General features: G+C 40.2%; 1 protein-coding gene across 16 annotated transcripts in view; it reads left to right on the top strand.

Moving 5' to 3' along the window:
* Window positions 1-21,715, top strand: part of SYNJ1 (synaptojanin 1) — a 90,897-nt gene that overhangs the window by 57,851 nt on the left and 11,331 nt on the right. For 9 of the 16 annotated variants that reach the window (XM_082459743.1, XM_082459747.1, XM_082459749.1 and 6 more), the window contains 13 exons: window positions 1,391-1,531; window positions 3,396-3,588; window positions 3,839-3,997; window positions 4,874-5,030; window positions 5,646-5,763; window positions 5,863-6,078; window positions 8,954-9,032; window positions 12,420-12,582; window positions 16,140-16,349; window positions 17,842-17,985; window positions 18,538-18,576; window positions 20,315-20,362; window positions 21,647-21,685. In XM_082459743.1, the coding sequence (XP_082315869.1) occupies window positions 1,391-1,531; window positions 3,396-3,588; window positions 3,839-3,997; window positions 4,874-5,030; window positions 5,646-5,763; window positions 5,863-6,078; window positions 8,954-9,032; window positions 12,420-12,582; window positions 16,140-16,349; window positions 17,842-17,985; window positions 18,538-18,576; window positions 20,315-20,362; window positions 21,647-21,685 (1,706 nt within the window). The remainder of the gene's footprint in view (window positions 1-1,390; window positions 1,532-3,395; window positions 3,589-3,838; window positions 3,998-4,873; window positions 5,031-5,645; window positions 5,764-5,862; window positions 6,079-8,953; window positions 9,033-12,419; window positions 12,583-16,139; window positions 16,350-17,841; window positions 17,986-18,537; window positions 18,577-20,314; window positions 20,363-21,646; window positions 21,686-21,715) is intronic. The other 7 variants (XM_082459751.1, XM_082459750.1, XM_082459752.1 and 4 more) reach the window with 3 other exon arrangements.

Here is a 21,715-nt window from a genome sequence, read left to right as displayed (position 1 = left end):
GATGGGATGATGGGAGCGATGGGGCGATGGGATGATGGGAGCGATGGGGCGATGGGGGCGATGGGATGATGGGAGCGATGGGATGATGGGAGCGATGGGATGATGGGAGCGATGGGATGATGGGAGCGATGGGATGATGGGAGCGATGGGAGCGATGGGATGATGGGAGCGATGGGAGTGATGGGGGCGATGGGGCGATGGGGCGATGGGACGATGGGAGTGATGGGGGCGATGGGATGATGGGAGCGATGGGAGTGATGGGGGCGATGGGGCGATGGGAGCGATGGGACGATGGGAGCGATGGGATGATGGGAGCGATGGGACGATGGGAGCGATGGGACGATGGGAGCGATGGGGCGATGGGATGATGGGAGCGATGGGGCGATGGGGGCGATGGGATGATGGGAGCGATGGGAGCGATGGGATGATGGGGGCGATGGGGGCGATGGGATGATGGGAGCGATGGGATGATGGGAGCGATGGGATGATGGGAGCGATGGGATGATGGGAGCGATGGGATGATGGGAGCGATGGGATGATGGGAGCGATGGGAGCGATGGGATGATGGGAGCGATGGGGCGATGGGGGCGATGGGATGATGGGAGCGATGGGACGATGGGAGCAATGGGGCGATGGGGGCGATGGGAGCGATGGGAGCGATGGGATGATGGGGGCGATGGGGGCGATGGGAGCGATGGGAGCGATGGGATGATGGGAGCGATGGGAGCGATGGGAGCGATGGGGCGATCGGGGCGATGGGATGATGGGAGCGATGGGAGCGATGGGATGATGGGAGCGATGGGGCGATGGGGGCGATGGGATGATGGGAGCGATGGGATGATGGGAGCGATGGGATGATGGGAGCGATGGGATGATGGGAGCGATGGGATGATGGGAGCGATGGGATGATGGGAGCGATGGGAGCGATGGGATGATGGGAGCGATGGGGCGATGGGGGCGATGGGGCGATGGGAGCGATGGGACGATGGGAGCAATGGGGCGATGGGGGCGATGGGAGCGATGGGAGCGATGGGATGATGGGGGCGATGGGGGCGATGGGAGCGATGGGAGCGATGGGATGATGGGAGCGATGGGAGCGATGGGAGCGATGGGGCGATGGGAGCGATGGGAGCGATGGGAGCGATGGGAGCGATGGGGTAGACTTTGAAGTGTGGGTGTTCTTTTGGCTGAATTTTGCGTTTTCCTTTTTAAAGGAAACAGACAAAAAAGCCCAGCCTGCATAAAGACTTCACTGTTGGTGTGGATTTCGTGATGTCATAGTTTTATTAAATGTGGGCATATAAAGGTGTAATTGACAGCTGTCTTATAAAACAGGCTATATTACTGTCACCGTCTTTTTGAAGATTCCCTTTTTAATATTTTCTGGTAGCACAACAAATCAGAAGCTCTGGGCCGTGGAACTTCAGAAGACCATCTCCAGAGACAACAAGTACGTGCTGCTAGCCTCCGAGCAGTTGGTGGGCGTCTGTCTGTTTGTTTTTATCCGACCACAGCATGCTCCGTTCATCAGGTCAGTAAACAGATCTCTCTCCTAAGGCTACTTCCTAACCTCAGATAACAAAAAGGCCTGGCGTGTTTGTGGCTTCAGAGAAACACTTGTTCATGGTTCTTGTTTTTAAATGTGCTTTTTTTTTTTTAATTGAAATATAGTTGATTTACAATGTTGTGTTAGTTTCAGGTGTACAGCAAAGGGATTCAGTTATACATTTGTATATATATCTATTCTTTTACAGATTCTTTTCCCTAATAGGTTGTTATAAAATACTGAGTATAGTCTCCTGTGCTATACAGTAGGTCCTTGTTGGTTATGTTTTATTTTATTTTATTATTAAAAAAAAATTTTTATTGGGGTATAATTTGTAATGTTGTGTTAGTTTCAGGTGTACAGAAAAGTGAATCAGTTATACATATATACATATATCCACTCTTTTTTAGCTTCTTTTCCCATATAGGCCATTACAGAGTATTGAGTAGAGCTCCCTGTGCTATACACTAGTCCCTTATTAGTTATCTATTTTATATATAGTAGTGTGTATATGTTAATCCCAGACTCTTAATTTATCCCTCCCACTACCCCCCTTCTCCTTTGGTGACCATAAATTTGTGTTCTGTGTCTGTGGGTCTATTTCTGTTTTGTAAATAAGTTCATTTGCTTATAAGTGATATGGTATTTGTCTTTCTCTGACTTCTTTCACTTAGTATGACAATCTCGAGGTCTATTCATGTTGCCACAAATGGCATTATTTCATTCTTTTTTGTGGCTGAGTAGTATTCCATTGTATACATATATACCACATCTTCTTTTCTTTTTTTTTTTTTTTGTTTATAAAGTAGTACTTACTCTTTTTTTTTAAACTTTTCTGAAGATTTAAATTTATTTATTTAGGGCTTCCCTGCTGGCGCAGTGGTTAAGAATCTGCCTGCCAATGCAGGGGACCCGGGTTCAAGCCCTGGTGCGGGAAGACCCCACATGCCGCGGAGCAACTAAGCCCGTGCGCCACAACTACTGAGCCTGCACTCTAGAGCCCGTGAGCCACAACTACTGAGCCTGCGTGCTGCAACTACTGAAGCCTGTGCGCCTAGAGCCTGTGCTCCGCAACAAGAGAAGCCACAGCAATGAGAAGCCCGCGCACCGCAACGAAGAGTAGCCCCTGCTCTCCACAACTAGAGAAAGCCTGCGCGCAGCAATGAAGACCCAACCCAGCCAAAAATAAATAAAATAAATAAATTAAAAAAAAAATTTATTTATTTAAAATTTATTTATTTATTTATTTATTTATTTATTTATTTATGGCTGCGTTGGGTCTTTGTTGCGGTGCACGGGCTTCTCATTGTGGTGGCTTCTCTTGTTGTGGAGCACAGGCGCATGAGCTTCAGTAGTTGTGGCACGCAGGCTCAGTAGTTGTGGCATACAAGCTTAGTTGCTCTGTGGCATGTGAGATCTTCCCGGACCAGGTCTCGAACCTGTGTCCCCTGCATTGGCAGGCGGATTCTTAACCACTGCGCCACCAGGGAAGTCCCTGTACCACATCTTCTTTATCCATTCATCTGTGGATGGACATTTAGGTTGCTTCCATATCTTGGCTATTGTAAATAGTGCTGCAATGAACATTGGGGTGCATGTGTCTTTTAGAATTATAGTTTTCTCCCAATATATGCCCAGGAGTGGGATCCCTGGATCCTATGGTAACTCTATTTAAATGTGTTCTTGAGTAAAGAATCACTAATAGTTTCACTGTACTCTTTCACAGGCTTGCCCTCTAAGTGCCCCACAATGTGTAATGTTATAATTATGTAACAGGCATTCCTATTTTCTTATGCACATGGAACTATTGGAATTTCTGATCTTTGATTTAGAATTCTTCCTTTTAAAGGGATGTTGCAGTTGATACTGTGAAGACTGGAATGGGAGGTGCAACTGGAAATAAGGGAGCGGTCGCAATACGAATGCTGTTCCACACCACAAGCCTCTGCTTCGTCTGCAGCCACTTTGCTGCAGGACAATCGCAAGTCAAAGAACGAAATGAAGATTTTGTGGAAATAGCACGGAAGTTGAGTTTTCCAATGGTAAATTCTTGCTGCTTGTTTTTGAAGAGGAAGCTTTGAAATGTGTTTCAATTTACCCCAAATTCTATATCAGTTTTTGAAAATTTAAGATAGTTCCTAGAAATGTCAGCAGTGTTCACCTAAATATTAGATACTTCATGTGTAATTACTGTGGGGTTAAATAAATCGGGCATGGCAGGGGTGAGGCAAAGAAAAAGTTGTAAAACATTTTTTTAATTGATTGTTTAAAATTCTCTCTCTTTGCTTCCAGGGAAGGATGCTGTTCTCCCATGACTACGTATTTTGGTGTGGTGATTTCAACTACCGAATCGATCTTCCTAATGAAGAAGTGAAAGAGCTCATAAGACAGCAAAATTGGGATTCTCTTATAGCAGGAGATCAGCTTATCAACCAGAAAAATGCTGGACAGGTAGATACATACTTAAGATACTTGCATTGGGAAGAAGGGGACCTTTGATTATGAAAACATACTTTCCTTAAAGTGTTACTTTTTTTTTTTTTTTTTAACCTCTTGGAGTCTCTTTATACTTAGTAAATATATATCTGTAGTTTAACAGATAGAAAATTGCCTTCTCTTTTAAAAAAAGAAAAGGAAATGAAAACTCATAATAATTTACAGGAGGAAAAATACATTGTGTCTCCATAAGATTCACTTTCAAGTAGAAGAATATGCATTTTTTCTTTCAGTAATACCGAATTTAGAATCTTACTTGTCAGGGCTAGAGCTTTTTGGCTTTAAGATCCTATGGTAATTTGCTTTATTTTGATGTTGTTGTTTCTCATATCATCTGCCTTTTTGAGACTTAGTTCTAAAAACTTGTGACCACAAAAGTTGGAAGAATTTATTTAGAAAAAATTTTTTTAAGAAGAGGTGATTGAAGGCACTTGATATGGTATCTTTCTGGTCATCAGACTTAAATTCTGATGGATACCATGTAACCTTCTTAGGCCCCAATTCCTCATTTGAGAATAAGACATCAAACTATTTGATTTCCAAAATCCCATACAGTTCTAAATGTGTCATGTAGCTCAAAAGTCTGGTGGAATTCCATTGTTCACGTTTTTGTACTTGGCTTAATCAAATGTCAAACAAGTGGCATGATAAAGCCCACATCTTGGGTTATTTTTTCTTAAGCTCTATTCCATTCAGTTAGAAGTGTTCATCAGAGGCACATAGATTTCATGAGTCTCCAGCGCATAATAGACATTTAATGCATGGCTGCCTGAATGAAAACAGAACGTTTTTGCCTTTTCGAATAACTTACTTTATGTATGTTTATTTTAGATTTTTAGAGGATTTTTAGAAGGAAAAGTAACCTTTGCTCCAACATATAAATATGATTTGTTTTCTGATGACTACGACACCAGTGAAAAGTGCCGCACCCCTGCATGGACAGACCGTGTCCTCTGGAGAAGAAGGAAATGGCCTTTTGACAGATCAGGTTGGGAAAGTTGGGAAATGGACTTCTTCATTTAAATGAGCTAGGGAAAATTTTACAAGGAAGAAGGGAATGATATAAATATCAAATAAGGCGAGGAAGACTACTTTTTTTTTTTTCAACACAGGTTATCTAGAATAAAATAAATTCAATTTAAATATAAAACTTAAAAAAAATTCTCAGACCTGCTTGTAATACTTTAATTTTTCAATCTATTTTCTTTCAGTGATGTAGTGTCATACAAAGAGAAGCAGGGAAACCTTTTTACGGAATTGTCAAGTGAATGCTAATTAAGATTTCTAATTTGAATAACTCAAGTGGTTTGCAGATATTTTGAACTGCTACTTGTCTGTTCAATTATTTTTGAAACACTATCTGGTCACAGGCCTTTAAGTAGCCTCAGAGTGAAGTCTCATCTTAATTTTAACTAAGTAAAGCATAACATGATAACCTCAACAAGAAACCTTTTTAACTTAACGGTGTCTAGAGTTCTTGCCTGTTAGCAAGTGTGTCTGGCTTCCCAGCCTCAGACAGCTGAAGCCAGTGAAATGAAGGAGCTCCACATGATCGGTCGTGCTCAGGTGGCTTCTCTTATGTTTTGTTTTATTCTGACTGCAGCTGAAGATTTAGATCTGCTAAATGCTAGTTTTCAAGATGGAAGCAAAATCCTCTACACGTGGACTCCTGGCACTTTGCTGCACTATGGAAGGGCTGAGCTGAAGACTTCTGACCATAGGTTTAAACAGTCTCTGTATTCCTAATCGTGCTTGAAATTTATTTGAAATGCATCCTTCCTTAAACGTTCCTAACACATCTTCCTTCCTTTATGCCTAAGGCCTGTCGTTGCCCTGATTGATATCGATATATTTGAAGTGGAAGCTGAAGAGAGGCAAAGCATTTATAAAGAAGTAATTGCCCTTCAGGGTCCACCAGATGGTACGGTGTTGGTCTCAATCAGAAGTTCTCTACCAGAAAATAATTTTTTCGATGATGCTTTGATTGATGAACTTCTGCAACAGTTTACAAATTTTGGTGAAGTTATACTCATAAGGTAAGTAAAATATTTATTGTCCAAAAGCAGCTCATGATTTGTAAATAATATTTTCTGTGTTAGAAATCACTTTATTTAGTATTTGAATAGCATATGAGTATTTGTATTTCCGAACTAAAGGCGAATCATACTATAGAAATATTATTCAAAGGGCTCATAGGTTTTGAAACTGGACTTGCTACTTAGAAAGTTTAAAGTTGAGTAGTAAAAATTTATATGAACAATTGACAAGAATAGGTACACGTTTAGATGTGTTCTCTCAAGATTCCTATACGCTATAACATGTAAGCCCTACGGAAGAATGAACATGTGATTGCTATTTCATTTTTTTAAGGAGTGATAGGAGTAAAGCGGAGTGACTTTTCTGCCCTCGGTTTAAGAAACTTGATGTTTTCTGTAATTTTAAGTCGTTTAATTTCCATCTGGTGGAGGAGCAGCCCTGCCAGCTGAATAGTCAGGAGTCATTCTTTCCCGTCTTGGTTTCCATCACTGACTTAACCATCTGCCTTTTGCAGAACCAGATGCCTCTTGTGTGGTTTAAAAAAACGGTCTATTCCAAATGCCCAGCAATCTTGAGAGACTGAATAACATGTATTGAATTCCATAGGGAAGAGGTACTATCAAATTCCTTTCTGTGCTGTTCATCTGTTTATTTAGGGATGTTTTATAGCTATTTAGTGGGCAAATCTCTATATTAGGTGCTGTGGCAGAGCAGAGGACAAATGGAAGACCCAATTCCTGTTTGGAATCTAGTCAAGATCAGCATGTGTGTAATGGCTTTCCTAGATGCTAAACAGAATACTCCACAGAATGAAGATGGGATAGTTTCTTCTGGAGTGAGAAGCATGCCTGGGAAACCTTACTCTCCTTTCTGAGAGTAAATGGGCAAATAAGAGGAAATTGTATTTAGACTTAACCTGAAATCGTTTGACAAAGATCTACCCCAAAGGTTTAAAATGAAACAAAAAGTGTCTAGAGATCTTAAGACTCTAGCAAGTACATGGTGAAATCTCCAGATGACAGGAAGCTTTGCCAAGCGCAGAAATGCCAAACCACCGGGAGCATCACACGGACTGCGTGAGTGGGCAGCACAGTAGCAGATAAGTGTCCTCTTGAGCAAGTTAAAATACTGCACTGGGCTGGACAGAACCCAGAGTGTGCATAAGGGACGAAAGACTGATGCAGGAAGAGGACCTGTCTGCCTTTATCCTAGTCTCTAAAGAACTTGGTGTTAAATTAGAGCTGAAAACTTTCCCCAAAATGCTTCTTATCATTGGAAAAAGTATTGGTAACAAAACAAGGCATTATCCTAGCATTATATAAACCCGTGCCGTGCCTCCTCACCTGGAATATTCTGGTTGTTACACCTTAGACAACCAAGTTAGAATAGAAAAAGCAGACGATGAAAGCAAACAAGGACGGGACTACTGTCACTGGTAGGCTAAACGGATCATCACCTTTTGCTCTGGAATGAGGCAACCATTAGGGAATGAGTGAAGTCTTTATATGTAAGTACGAGATCCCCTGGAAATGTAGATGGGGCAAATTTAGATACTTATATCAGTTGGGGGAAAAGTCTAGAAGCTTTTATCCTCGTGAGTGAAAAAAAGGAAGAAAATACAGCTTCTAAAAGGTTCTACATAAATCCATGGATATCAGAACCAGAATCTCTTGTTAAAGTTCAAAATGTATAGGGGGCACATTGCCAGGTTAGGATAGGACCAAGAAATTAGCCCTGCCACATGGCCACAAACACTTTGGTACCACTGTCAGAGAACAAATAGGGTTTGGCGTGGGGGAGAATGGTGCAGCGTAAATGCAGCCTTTTGATAGTGATTAAAACCTTTGGAGGACGGATCTGGTCCATTGCCAACGATTTGAAAAAGATCCCCTTCAAAGTCTTTAGGTAGGAATGATGTCCCTGTGTCTTTCAAATGACAGCATCCTGCAATTTAGTAACTTTATGCCAAAGAAATTGAGTCTCTTACCTATGTTTTGTGTGTGTGTGGGTATGTACGCATGTACATGTTTTACTGTCTCTCATCTGAAAAATCTGCAAGGATTTCTGAACTTGATTTATACAGTTGGGAGTAGTTCAACTGGTAAAATTGTTTCTGTAAATAAGACTGATAATGTTATAATTTGTTTTTTTTTTTTCATGATAACATTATTACGTATCAGTGACCATCTCCTTCAGAGCTTGTTCCGGTGTCCTTTTTATTTTTCCTTTTGGGGGTTTCTTATTTCAAAACTATAAACTTAGAATTATAGCACAGGCCTTTGAAGTCTCAAGAGAGTTAAATGGCTGTCATTGAATAAAAACAAGGACCATAATCTAAGGCTCCTTGGGGCCAGTCTGATTGATTGACTGATATCAATTTTTTTTTTTTTTTTTTTTTGTGACAACTCCCTGTCTTCTTTCTTGGTCAAAGGGAATTTGCTTCAGGAAAGTCACTGAGACAGTGAAAATACATAATACTGGACTACAGTGTCAGGAGACTTGGGTCCTAGCCCTGTATTTTATTCTCATAGGGTCACTTTGAACAAGCCACTTCACCTCTGGCCCTTTTTCTCCTTGTCCATGAGATGAAGGATTGGATTATCAGGGGTCACAATTGGAGGTCCAACGGTCCATTTCTTCTGGCAGGCTGTTTTATTAACAGAGTATTTGAAAGAAATTTGAATTTGAATGCTTTTAGGGAAAGAGTGCCCTCTCCAGGTCACCGCTGGCCCTGCTGCTCTCACTCTTACATTTTTATTTCCTGACCTCTGTAAGCCCTTGTTAATCAATAATCATTGGACTAGTCATTGGGCTAGTTATACCTTAGGTATTAATTATGGTTTTTTTTATTGTTTGTTTTTCCCTTCCTTAAAGATTTGTGGAAGATAAAATGTGGGTTACATTTTTGGAGGGAAGCTCTGCCTTGAGTGTTCTGAGCCTGAATGGTAAAGAGGTAAGGTAGCGTTTGTTGAGTCTAAACCATTCTGTAATTAAGTGTCTGAAGATTGTATTTTTAGAGACATGCAGCAAATTATCTAAATGTATTTCCAGTTCAGGAGGATAAAAGACCTAGTGTTGTGCTTTGATATTTATTATTTAGACTAGATTTCAGACTAATTTAGGATAATTTTGGTCCCTCCCTAGAGATGTTAATCATTGATATAGACTAAGAAGAAAACATGTTTACTACCAAATTTTATTTTACTATATTTTCTTACATAAAACTTAAAAATTTTTAATTGGAATAGATATTCTGGCTCATCTATATAGTAGAAAAGATTTCTAGCAAATGGAAGGAAATGCTTTATTTACAAGAAAACAAACGAGGAATGTGCTCATTATTCCAAGGAACTTGTTTTATTGGCTTGGAGTGTGGTACCCAGGTCCCTTTTTCAAGCATAGGTAAAATAATTCCCATAGATAACAAATCCATCCCATTGAGGCATTTTAGAAATTTGTAATTAGTGGAGATATTCCTAACCTGCAATTTGAAATGGCATTGATTGGGGGAAACTTACATCAATGTCCTGGAATAGTTTTACTCCTGTAAAGTGCTCTGTCTATTAGTTTTTTCTGAATGCTTTTAGACAAATCCTATATATCTAAGTATATGGTCACTAGATAGGATGGACTAAAATCCAGGCCTAATTTCTCCAACAGCAGGCAATGCGGTAAAGATTTACCTGAGCTTCCTCTTCTGTTACATAACTTCCACTTCCTTGGAGAAAAAGATTTCCATGTGTATATTGCTTTTGAAATAGATTTTGTAGCGTTTTGCTTGTTTTTCCCAAATGCATTAGTAATACACTCATGCAAAAGTAAATTAAGAAACACAGAAAAGTATGAAGAAATAATAAAGACCACTTGTGGTCCTACCATTATAAAATAATTTTTCTTAACCTTCACATATGCATATATATGTATTAAAACAAATGGGATTACATATACATGTACATATATATTAACAAAAATGAGATATACATATCATTGACATCTTTCTATATGAACGAATATGTCATTTTTAATGACTGCATTAATTTTACTATGTGGATAAATATATAAATTTATTTAACCAAACTCCTATTAATAGACATCTAGGTTGTTTCCAACTTTTAATTACTAAAACCAACATTCCAGGGAACTCCTGTGTACACTCTAACTTTGCATGCTTATCCTATTATTCCTTAGGATAAATTCTTAAATGTAAATTTGCTACGGCAAAGATATTAACATATTAAATGTTGATACTTGTTGGCTAACTGCTCTTCAGAAGGAATGTATCTAGTTGTATTATGCCTCCGATTACCTAATATCCAACATTCTAATCAGTGTTGGATGTTTTTTAACTTTGACAGTCTGAAAAACTAGAAGTAGTATGTCACTTCTGTGTTAAGATTTTGATTGCTAGCTCTTTTCATTTATCGGTCATTTTGCACTTCTCTGGCGAGATGTCTGTGAGCTTAGCTCATTTTTCCCCTGGGGTATTCATTCATCTTTTGAAGCTCCCTTGATGTTAATCCCTTTTCATAATACGCTGCAGGTATTCTTCCCAGTTAGCCTTATGACTTTGTTGTGTCTTCACCATATGGAAATTACTGATCTTTAAATTTAGTTCTACCTTTGATACCTTAAAAAGTCCTTCCTTCTCCCATGGTGCTGTAAATATTTAAGAGCGGCTCTCAATTTGGCATTCTTTGTCAGCTCTTATTCCCTTTCTGAATATTTCTTTTGTCTTTCCCCTGATAATTCTCCTTGTTTGGTGTTTTCCTCCCTTCTTTTCAGCTCTGTTCCTCACCCTCAAGTCTAGTCACGTATGTTACGCTCTCTTAGAAAGGACCCGCCCTTAGCTCCCTTAAAAGATTTTCAAAATTCTGAAAAAACAATGTTTTTGGAAAGTGCATAATAATGTTTGATTTATCCTTTTGAAGGTTAGACATTTCCAAACCTCTAGTCTATCTTTGTTAGTACCACTGTTTCAGCCCGAAATCTTCTGGACGCAAGTAGATCAACAGGAACACTTCCGATCCAGAGGAGAACCTGGAAAAAGTACACAGCGTGAGCAGGGCAAACCGAAAGGATGACCTTCCTGAGCGTTTTCTTTTCTGTCGTCTGAATTTCTTTTTTTTCATTTGGCTCTGATCTCTGCCAAGTGGATATTCTTGATGAAGTGCCTCTTAAATGGCCATTATAGTGACTGAGGCTTAAGAATACTTGTTAGTATTCTTTGGTGAATATATAAAGAATGCTGTTGACTTTAAAAAGTAACAAATGGCATATGAAGCCTGTTGCCAAGTTCTGAAATTTAATTGATTTGGTTTAATAAGTGGGTAACGAATTATTAATTCTTAGGACTCTGACTTCAAAGCTCAGGGTGGACACTAAATTCCTATTAAACACGGCTGTGCTGTTGAGGCCAGCAGCTTTCAACCTCTCCAGCCTATGCCTTCAAAGAATTCTAATGTCAATAGCACGTAAGGAAAGTATTTGTTTTAATACATCCACAGGACAGTGGAACTTGATTATAATATGTTGGTTGTTTTAGATTACACTTTTGTCTAAAAGCTTCTCAGATTTATAGGAAAGGCAGGGTGCCCGTTTCACAGATACCAGTCTTTGTGTTTTCAGAATGATTAACTTTTGTTGAAGATTTAAAATGGTATTAAATTCTCTCAATATTCTTCTGACATTTGAAATGCTGAAACTACTTTGACAGTATAGCACCTTTCAAGACCATTATACCAAGTTAGGAAGGTCCAAATGAACAGGGAAAGTATTTTAAGGATTTTCTACTGTCCTTTCTTTAGTTGTCTCATGTAGGAACAATTATTTAATCTGTGAATCAAAATCATAGGAAGTATAAAATTATGTAGTAGAGTTGTCAGTGAATTTATATCTGGCCAGGGAAAGATACTTACTGCAGCAAAGGAAACTTAAATCTGTGTGCATCCTAAGAAAGAAGACCTGAGATTTAGCAACACAGGCTTTTAAAGGGAGGATTGGGGACATTTGAAACTAGTTAAGGGAATTCCCAGGTTAGGACTCCGCGCTTCCACTGCAGGGGGTCCGGGTTCGATCCCTGGTCGGGGAACTAAGATCCCGCCAGCCGTGTGGAGCGGCCAAAAAAAAACCCCCCAAAACCCAAAACCAAAACCAAAACCAAACCAAAACAAAAGAAAAAATCAGTTAAAAATACAGTATATGTGAAATGATTATGTTGAATTGAGTCTAGCTGAATTAAGCCTATACTGTTGTTGTAGTATGACTGAGGCAGGCACTTTATTCCAAGATAGTGAATTTTCATGCAATGAATTTTTATTTTATATCTCTTTTACTCAACTAGTTATTGGGTCGGACTATAACTATTACTTTAAAGAGTCCAGACTGGATCAAAACTTTGGAAGAAGAAATGAGTTTAGAGAAAATCAGCGTCCCCTTGCCGTCCTCAACAAGCTCCACCCTGCTGGGTGAAGACGCGGAGGTGGCGGCCGACTTCGATATGGAAGGTCTGCTTGTTGAACACATTTACTGCTGTCCTTCAAGATGTTTCCTTCCCATCAGTAAAGTCTCAGTCTCCCAAGTTTATCCTTCTCTTCCTTCTTGTAACACTGAGAGCAATATTAATGAGATTTTGTTTTGCATCGTATTGTGTGTCTTTTGCTTGTACCCAGACTTAAATGTATTTGCCATTCTGCCATGCAAAGGTCAAGACCTTTACAAATGTTAGTTTATGTCCTTGTGTCGTAAGAGCACAAAGTGGTATTTTTGGTGTGTGGTTTGGTCCCACTAATTGTAGTTAAGATAGAAGAGTAGAAGCTCAATGTGCCGAAATGAGTTCAAAATAATTACTACAAAAGAAGATATATTGCTTTCTTTTTTTAAAATTTATTGAAGTATAGTTGACTTACAGTGTTGTATTAATTTCTACTGTACAGCAATGATTCAGTTATACACACACACACACATATATATACATACATACATTCTTTTTCATATTCTTTTCCATTATGGTTTATCACGATATTGAATATAGTTCCCTGTGCTTTACAGTAGGACCTTGTTGCTTATCCATTCGACATATAATAGTTTGCATCTGCTAATCCCAAACTCCCAATCCATCCCTCCTCCACCCCCCTCCCCCTTGGCAACCACAAGTCTGTTCAAAAGAGGATATATTTCAAAGTAATTTTAAAACATTCTCAAAGTGGCTAGGAACACATGCATTTGAAACTGAACCCAGCCATATAAATGTAATCATTTCAAGTTTGGAGTTCGGGACAGATTATCTCGATATAGTAATTTCCTTAAATGTGATTAAGAAATGCATTTGCTTTTTAATGCTACATATCTGCTATATTATTTTAGCATATTTTCCATTAAAATGCATACCTTAGTTTATAAAATGACAGTGCATCATATTGTGATACCCTGTATGTCTAGATAATGCATTTAAGAGTTGAACACCTCAGAAGATCATCTCATTTTCACATTTCACTGTTCATTTGTTTACTTGGTCCACACGTTTATGTAGTACCTTTCATGTGCCAGGTACATGCTAGGTGTTGGAAATTCAACAGATGTTATCCTTGCTCTCCCCATACTCACAGCTCAGTTGGTGTTACAAACAAGTAAGCAGGCAATTGTAATCACGTGACATCAATGCACTAGTGAACGATGCTGCAGTAGTTCATGGGGCAGCTGCCTGACCTAGAGTTGGGAAGTCGGGAGAGTTCTCCCAGAGAAACTGAAATTGAGAGTCTATAGATTAAAGAGGATAGAAAGGCGTGAACCAGGAAGAAGGAATGTGCAGAGACCTCAGGGGACAAAAAGGATCTAAGTAGACGATGCAAGTATGCTTGTGCAGGAGGAGTGGGTGTGGATGGGAGGTGGATTTGGTTTTGAATATGTTGAGTCTGAGGTGTCTGTAGGGTCCATCAGGCCCAGATGTAGGCTGTGGGTGTGTGGGCCTGGCGCTCAGCAGAGAGCTCTGGGCCCACCAGGCAGCTCTGATGACAGTTTAAGGCCATGCGTTTTTATTAGCTTGGCCAGGAGGATGAGATAAAGACGGGAGAGGACTGGTCCTGGGATCAAACAGAAATGCAGACTTCAAGGACAGGCAGAAGAAGGCTGCCCATAAAAGGAAAATGAGAAGAAAGAACCAGAAATGTCAAAGAGCCAGGAGAATATAGCAGCTTAAAAATCAAGGAAAGAAAAGATAACAAGGGAGAGTGGTCTGTGGCAAGAAGGAGAAGTGAGCACCGCAGCCTGCCCTTTGGGTTTAGTCCCAGGGGAGGAAGCTGTCGGTGACATTCAGGAGAGTGATTTCAGTGGAGTGAAGAAGCCAGATGGTGGTAAATCGGGGTGTGGATGCAAGGCGAAGACGTGCAGAGAGTGTCTGTAGGCAACTCTTTACAGAAGTTTGGCTAAGGCGGGGGAAAGAGAGAGGAAGGCAGCTGCTCCAGGGAGTGTTATTTTGAAATGGGGACGCTTGGGAACACTTAGTGCTGATGGAAAGGGCTGACACCATCGGGGAGGGGCAGGGCAGAATGAGCGGCAGAGCACGGTCCCTGGGAAAACGGGGGGTGGGCAGAACCCCACTGTTTCCATCCACAGATACCTGAGTGCCAACCACGTGGTTAGGCTCCAGTTGGGGGCCAGGTTGTTGAAGAGACGGGGTCCCATCTTAAGACTACCCTTTTCTCTGTGAAGTTTAAGGAGTGGGGCAACTCATGGTTTCAGGAGAATCGAGAAGGTTCAAGATAAAGCTCCTGAGAAGGGGTCAGAGGGAGAGCCAGCCAGGAAATTGTGGAATTACCAGGCAGCCCTGGGAGCCCAGATGAGGCTGAAAACCACAGAGTTAACATGGCTTCAGTCATCGGGGCCACGTGGTTGTCTCTGGCTTCAGCACCCAGCAGCCCAGGTGCGCAGTTATGGAGAGGTTAGACGGTGGAATTGATGCAGGCGCGATGGAAGAATAGTGCAGGAGGGGAACGGCCGAGGTGAGGAACCGGAGGATGTGAAGACAGTTGCAGAGACGCAAAATCAAAGGCCTGGATCCTGGTGAAGTCAAAAGAAGAAAGAGTAACTGAGGGCGAGGGTGAAAGTCTGGGGAGTGGTGGTCAGAGTGCAGTGTTCTGAGTTCACTGTTTCAGAGGTACTGCAGTTCCAAGGGGCATATGTCTCAGGAGTGGAGGAGAGCGTCAGCAGGGAAAAGACATCAGGTTGTTGATGGGCTGACCACATGGACTTCGATGTCGCCCAGAAGGATGGTAGGACCCAACTTACCAGCTTGCTCTCTCCTTAGTCCTCGATGAATGGGTTCAAGAGACCAGAAGGATGGAGGTTGGAGATTATGGCAGCAAGCGGGGCTTGAGGGTGCTACATAAATTCCTGACAGCACAGCCTCGAAGAAATAGGCCTTTTTGTTCAGGGTTGGAAGATTGAAGTTCTGCAATTGGAATTGGGTTGCAAGGGGCACTCTGACCCCACTTTCCAACCCTAAGGAAGGAGCAGGTGAGGAGACCTCAGGGGAGACCCAACTTCCCCCTGTTGTGTATATGCCAGGTTGGGGGAGTACAGGGGACAGAGTAGCGAGGAGACTTCTGGGGAAGGTGTGTGACTGCGTGAGAGCCTGTCTGCTGCAAGGGCAGGACCTGAGTTGAGGGCACTGGGGAGCGGGCAGTTCCATTGGCGAGAAGGAAGGTTTGGAGGGAGAGCATTAAGCTTCCAAGTCAGCCAGCACTGAGACAGCTGCTCAGCGGAATATTGAAAGCTATGGAGTCAGCCCAGCTCCAGGTGTGAAGTCACCACTGGCCTCCTGTTGCTCTGAAACAGAAGACTGTCTTCAATTACATTTCCTATAAGAGCGTTTGCGCTAATTCTACCTTTATACGTATAAAATTTTTATATATGCCCACATGCTTAACCTATATATGTTTGCAGTGTCATAATGTTAAACGTGTTTATTTTATGTATATAACCCCTTAAAGCCTAGATTGGTGAAAAAAAAAATCTCTGAGAAAGGTAACATGGTGGTAACTTGGCTGACCTTGCACTTTCTCAGGTGATGTTGATGACTACAGTGCTGAGGTAGAGGAAATCCTTCCTCAGCATCTCCAGCCATCTTCCAGTTCTGGCCTTGGCGCTTCGCCAAGTTCCTCACCCCGGACCAGTCCCTGCCAGTCACCCACCATATCAGAGGGGCCTGTGCCTTCCCTTCCCGTGAGACCAAGTCGAGCTCCATCAAGAACACCTGGGCACCCAGCTTCACAAAGTGTGTATCTTACCTAAAGTTTTGTATGACTTTCCCTGGCTGATGCATTTGATTTTAGATGGTTAAACCTCTGATGCCTTTGCCTCTCCTTTGGAGACCCATTTTTGTTTTAACTTTCATATCCATAGGCTAAAGTGTAGCATGTTTTCTGTGCATGCAAAAGAGGAGACTTCGCAGATGGTAAGCCCTAGATGGAAAGGGTACTCATCACTGGCACTAGACGAGAATTTTTCTTAGTTCTTTTTCTTTGTGGCCAGGCTTGTCCATGTCTTACCATTGATGGTTTTTTTATCGTTATAGTCAAAGCCCATAACTATTCAGGCTTAACTATCTACCTGTACATTACCTAAATTATAATATGAAGCAGAAAGAGACAAGACAGGTTTTTTGAATTCAACTTAATAGTCATGACTCCTCCAAAGTTGGAAGATTTGTCTCTGGAGGTTGTTACGTTACATGGTTTAGTCACTGTTCCATGCTAACCAATGTCTTCAGAAAATACCTTCCGTATGGAAATATGTTAATATAAATGTTTCAGACATTACATGAAATTCCTAAAAATCTTATATTTGTATTTGTATGGAAATATGTATGGAAATATGTTAATATAAACGTTTCAGACATTACATGAAATTTCTAAAAAAAAAAAAAAAAAAAAAAAAAGAAAATACCTTCCATTTCATAAACTTCTCTAGCTCGCCCATGCTACTCTTAGAGGACTGGCTTCATTCAATAAATTCAAGATAAGCCAGGGTATAGAGAGAAGAGACATCCTTTTCTTTTTCTTCTCTCTATTGGCCAGCAGACTGCAAATGACTTAACTCACACAGTACTTCATGCCATCTATTTTTTTAAATAATATAACCACTGTCTCTCTTTTTTATTTTTTTTCGGCTGCATTGGGTCTTCGTTGTTGCACACGGGCTTTCTCTAGTTGCAGCGAGCAGGGGCTATTCTTCTTGGTGGTGCGCGGCCTTCTCATTGCGGTGGCTTCTTTTGTTGTGGAGCACAGGCTCTAGACACGCGGGCTTCGGTATTTGTGGTATGTGGACTCGGTAGTTGTGGCTCGTGGGCCCTAGAGCACAGGCTCAGTAGTTGTGGCACACGGGCTTAGTTGCTCTGCAGCACATGGGATCTTCCTGGACCAGGGCTCGAACCCGTGTCCCCTGCATTGGCAGGCGGATTCTTAACCACTGCGCCACCAGGGAAGCCCCCTTTGTGCTGTCTTAATAGGGCCGCTCGATAAATCTCCTTCAGCACCAGGGGCCTGGGTAAGAAGTCCACAGAGAGCTAGCCTGATTGCTCTCATGGTACCAGAGGGTAATGTAGTAGCAGAACTGCTTATGTTATTGATACCAGAAATGTGTGTCATTACACTGTAGTACAAATTTAGAAAATTAGCAAAATAATTTATCATACGCATATAGAAAGTACCTTTGTGCTCACATCCACTTGGAACGTGATCCTCTTACCTCAGGTACTTTTTTGGTAGGTTCTCCTGTTGACGCTCTGCTAGCAACACAACTGCAGCAGAAAGATTCTTCCCAGCCCCTGGAACCCAAGCGGCCTCCCCCTCCCCGCCCGGTTGCTCCTCCTGCGCGTCCAGCCCCCCCACAAAGACCGCCTCCACCTGCAGGTAACAAACCATTTTATTTCCATTTTTGCTCGATTTAAAATCTCCCTCCACTCTGTTTAAAAATGTTTTGCATGTTTTGAACTTCTAACTTCTAGATTTTACTGTTTTTCTATCACTGGTGCTATTTCCTCAGTTTTTCTCTAAAAAACGTGGTGGGTGTGACAGAACAGGGAAAATTATTGTTTCTCAACTAGATTCCTGTAACATGTTTTCAGAGCTGACCTTTTACAAGTGTGAAAGAAGGGTTTGTTTTGTTTTTGCTAATGGGGTTGTACTGATTTCTATAAAATGCGTGATTAGAACTGAAGAACATACATATACTTATTTACTATAAAGTTTTATATATTGGTTTAAATGTTCTTTTAAAATAAGTACAATGTTTCTATTTAGAAGCATTTGCATTACATAATAGCTTTTTTATAGCACCAAGACATGAATATGTGGTTTCTACATGATATTTGACACCAGGAATACTACAGTAAATCTTTGACATTTCAATTCTTTACTTAATGTCGTTTCCTTTCTGCTGCACATTCTCTTATGAACCGTAAGGGGCTAGGAGTCCTGCACCTGCTAGAAAAGAATTTGGAGGTAACCATTTATGTTTGTTGTAATGTGTGGATCTTGGTTCATTAATGTTTTTGGAGTTTGATTCCTATAACTGAAAGACATTTTAGGTTTGTTTGATAAAAGTCAAAATGAATGACATTTATATGCCAAGTTAAAAATAGCTCCAAACTTCCATTATATTCCTGTTAAGTAAAAGATTAGAGCTTGGTTTTATTAGTGAATAGTAATTAACAAGAGCTTCCATTTTCCAGATAGTCAGAGGTGAATTACTCATCAAGGCCTGATATACTTTTTCTTAATAAATACAGTCAATTTGGTTACAAAGATTTAATTCCCCCAAATCATACTACTTTCAAGAGTGATTCAGGCACAATGAATATAGAATGTTTCCCAAGTATTTGATTATATTAGATTGTATTAGAGCTCTAGTACATTCCCTTGCCAGTAGCCTGTGGATTAGCAAAGTGTCCTAGAAATGCAATTTAAAGTTAAAATAATTATCTGAAATATAGCTTTCATTTTGCATGGCTTTATCATAACTTGTCATAACATTCATGCCTCATTTTTAAAATGTAAGAACAATTTTCTTTTATATATTTCAATAAAGAAATTCTTACTAACACATGGGTCACTTTTTGTTAAAAGTGTAGTTTACTTGGTTTACACGAAAACTCACAGAGCATAGTTGGAGGTATACATTTGACAAGCTTATTTAATCTAATTCTCAGGAAAGGCTGAGGCAAGATATTTCAGTCCCACAGAAGAGCTTTTACAAATCCAGTTTTAATATCATTAAGGCTCACTATACACATGCAGTTGGTCTCTTTCTACTCTAGCTGCCTAAGGACATTGCGGACCGACTCGTGTGTTGTTACAGATTGACTTTGCTGTGTGTAGATTTTAATGACTTTGTATAATAAGGGTAGCAAAGTTATTTCAGCACTGCGGCTTCTGCAAGATACTGCTGGAGTATAACTTTTCCATTGACTTACAGAAAACATTAATTTTTCCGGTTTCAAACTTGTGCTTTTATTTATAGTTTCATAATAGACTTTTATTTATTTTCTCCTTTAATTAGGAAAACAGTCTGTAGAAAATAAGTTAAATAAATTTGTGAAAAGTTATACATGTTAGCAACTCAGTGGCTTACTTAGAAATCTGATTTAATTTTTAAAAATCGCTTCTCTTCACAATTCTTTTGTAGACAATGTTTGCAGTGTATTTTTTTTAACCCTGTAAACCAATAACTGCTTGAAGGCAATAAGCTGAGAGAAAGTAATTACAGTACTTTTAGGGTTTTTTTTTTTAAATAATTTATCGAAAACTAACTTCTCAGAGAGACTAATATAGTCTCATAGAGATTTCATATGAAATTGGAACCTTAAGATTTTTTTTCCTTTTTGACTGGCTAATATTGGAGCTTTTATTAGTGATTTAACACTGAATATAAAGAATGAGATGGTCATAAAGCAAAGGCTTTCATTACACATATTTTTCAATTCCCTACTGCTAGTAATGTCAGATATAAAAAGCAAACTGTCCTTCTCTTTCATTCTAACTGTGGAAAGGGCCAGACTCAGGTTTGGGCCAGGCATCTAAAGTCACTTTGGTTTGTATTGATATCTTTGAAGAAATTTAAAACAGTGAAAGAACTTTTTTGCAAAAGTAAGCTTAGCTCAGAAATTGTTTTGTTTGCCTGCCTTTCATTCTGTGCTACGGGCCCTGAACAATATACAGCTTCTGTTCTTTCTCTAAAAAGGTACTGGAGCCCCTCCCAGTCCTGGGGTAGCTAGGCGAGAGATGGAAGGTAACAAGACTTTTGCATCATAGAAATGGATCTCTCGTCTTATTTCTAAATGTCAGCCCCTCCAGTGTTTAAAGGCATACCAAATCTTTTCTTGGTCCAACTGTAAACTCCCCCTCCCATCCTTATGTATACCTTGTAATTTTGTATTTTTTTTCTCTTTCCATTCTGTGTTGTATATAGTTTCTAATGGATGTCCATTTAATTTCCCCACAATTCTCATGTTGTTTTGAACTCTGTTTTGTATATATTTCATATATCCTTTGGATGTGAAATTATTGTACAACGTTATTTTAAGAAGAATGCCTTCAAGATTCTCTTCAGAATAAGTCAAATGTTTAGAAATGTACTATACTAACTCTGGAGTTTTAAAAATTAATCATTGTAATTAAACCTTATTAATTCAGGTCCAAGAATATAGTATTTTTTGGATGATTTCAGATAACAGAAATGTTTTAATGTATAATGATGCTGAACTAAATTTGCTTAAAAGGCTATAAAAACTAGAAGCCATTCATTAAGATTATAGTTCTTAAAAAGCTGATGGATTACATACAACAATCACACTTGAATTTCCTTTCAAAAAGAATAAATATGAGATGCAGGCCTCAATAGTGTCCCCTACTCCTTTTGGCCCCAAAAGTAGTTTATTTCATTTCATCCTTTTGCTACCTTTCTAATGAGTTTGAGCCGTGGTTTAATATTGTCTTGCATGAGGCAGATATTTGGTAATAAGATGTGCCGGTCTTCTACCTTCATCATAGGATTTTGCTATAGAAATCCCAAAGACCCCATCGTGGGATTCCTTTATCCATAATGACATCTACAGCGTGAAGCCCTGAAACAGTGCCATTAGGCGCCTCTTGCGTGACTCGGAAAATGTAGTGCTGTCTGTTTGCTCCGGAGCTGTCTGTCCACCAAGCTCTGGGAAACAGTGGGGCTGCATCTTGTGACCATCCCCCTAAGCTGACCATGTGTTTTCAAGGTTCACAGGAGAGAGCTCTGTTGGGAAAGTCACCTTAAAAGTGACCTTTTGAATGAGGTATCAGACCAAGTGCTAAGCTGGCTCCCATGAATGTCACTCTCAGTATCCTAATTTTTCTCTTTTTGGGGATATTTCCTTCAGAGCTGATAATACCCTTCATCATTCTCTAAAGCAAAGTACTTTTGTTTCCATCTCATGCCCCCATTTCTGCTGGTAATGAAACAGAACAGCTAGCCAGTGTTATGCAATATGGCTTGATTGTTTACTCATGACTAATTTTTTTTTTCCTTCCTGCTTCAAAGCACCCAAAAGCCCTGGAACGACACGGAAAGATAATATAGGTAAAAACACTTGAATTCAGCTTAACCTTA

This window comes from Balaenoptera physalus, assembly GCF_965194825.1.
Source record: "Balaenoptera physalus genome assembly, chromosome: 4".
Taxonomy (NCBI): Eukaryota; Metazoa; Chordata; class Mammalia; order Artiodactyla; family Balaenopteridae; genus Balaenoptera; species Balaenoptera physalus.
Note: the sequence above shows the minus strand (reverse complement) of the source record. Positions and strands in the feature narration are given on the sequence as shown.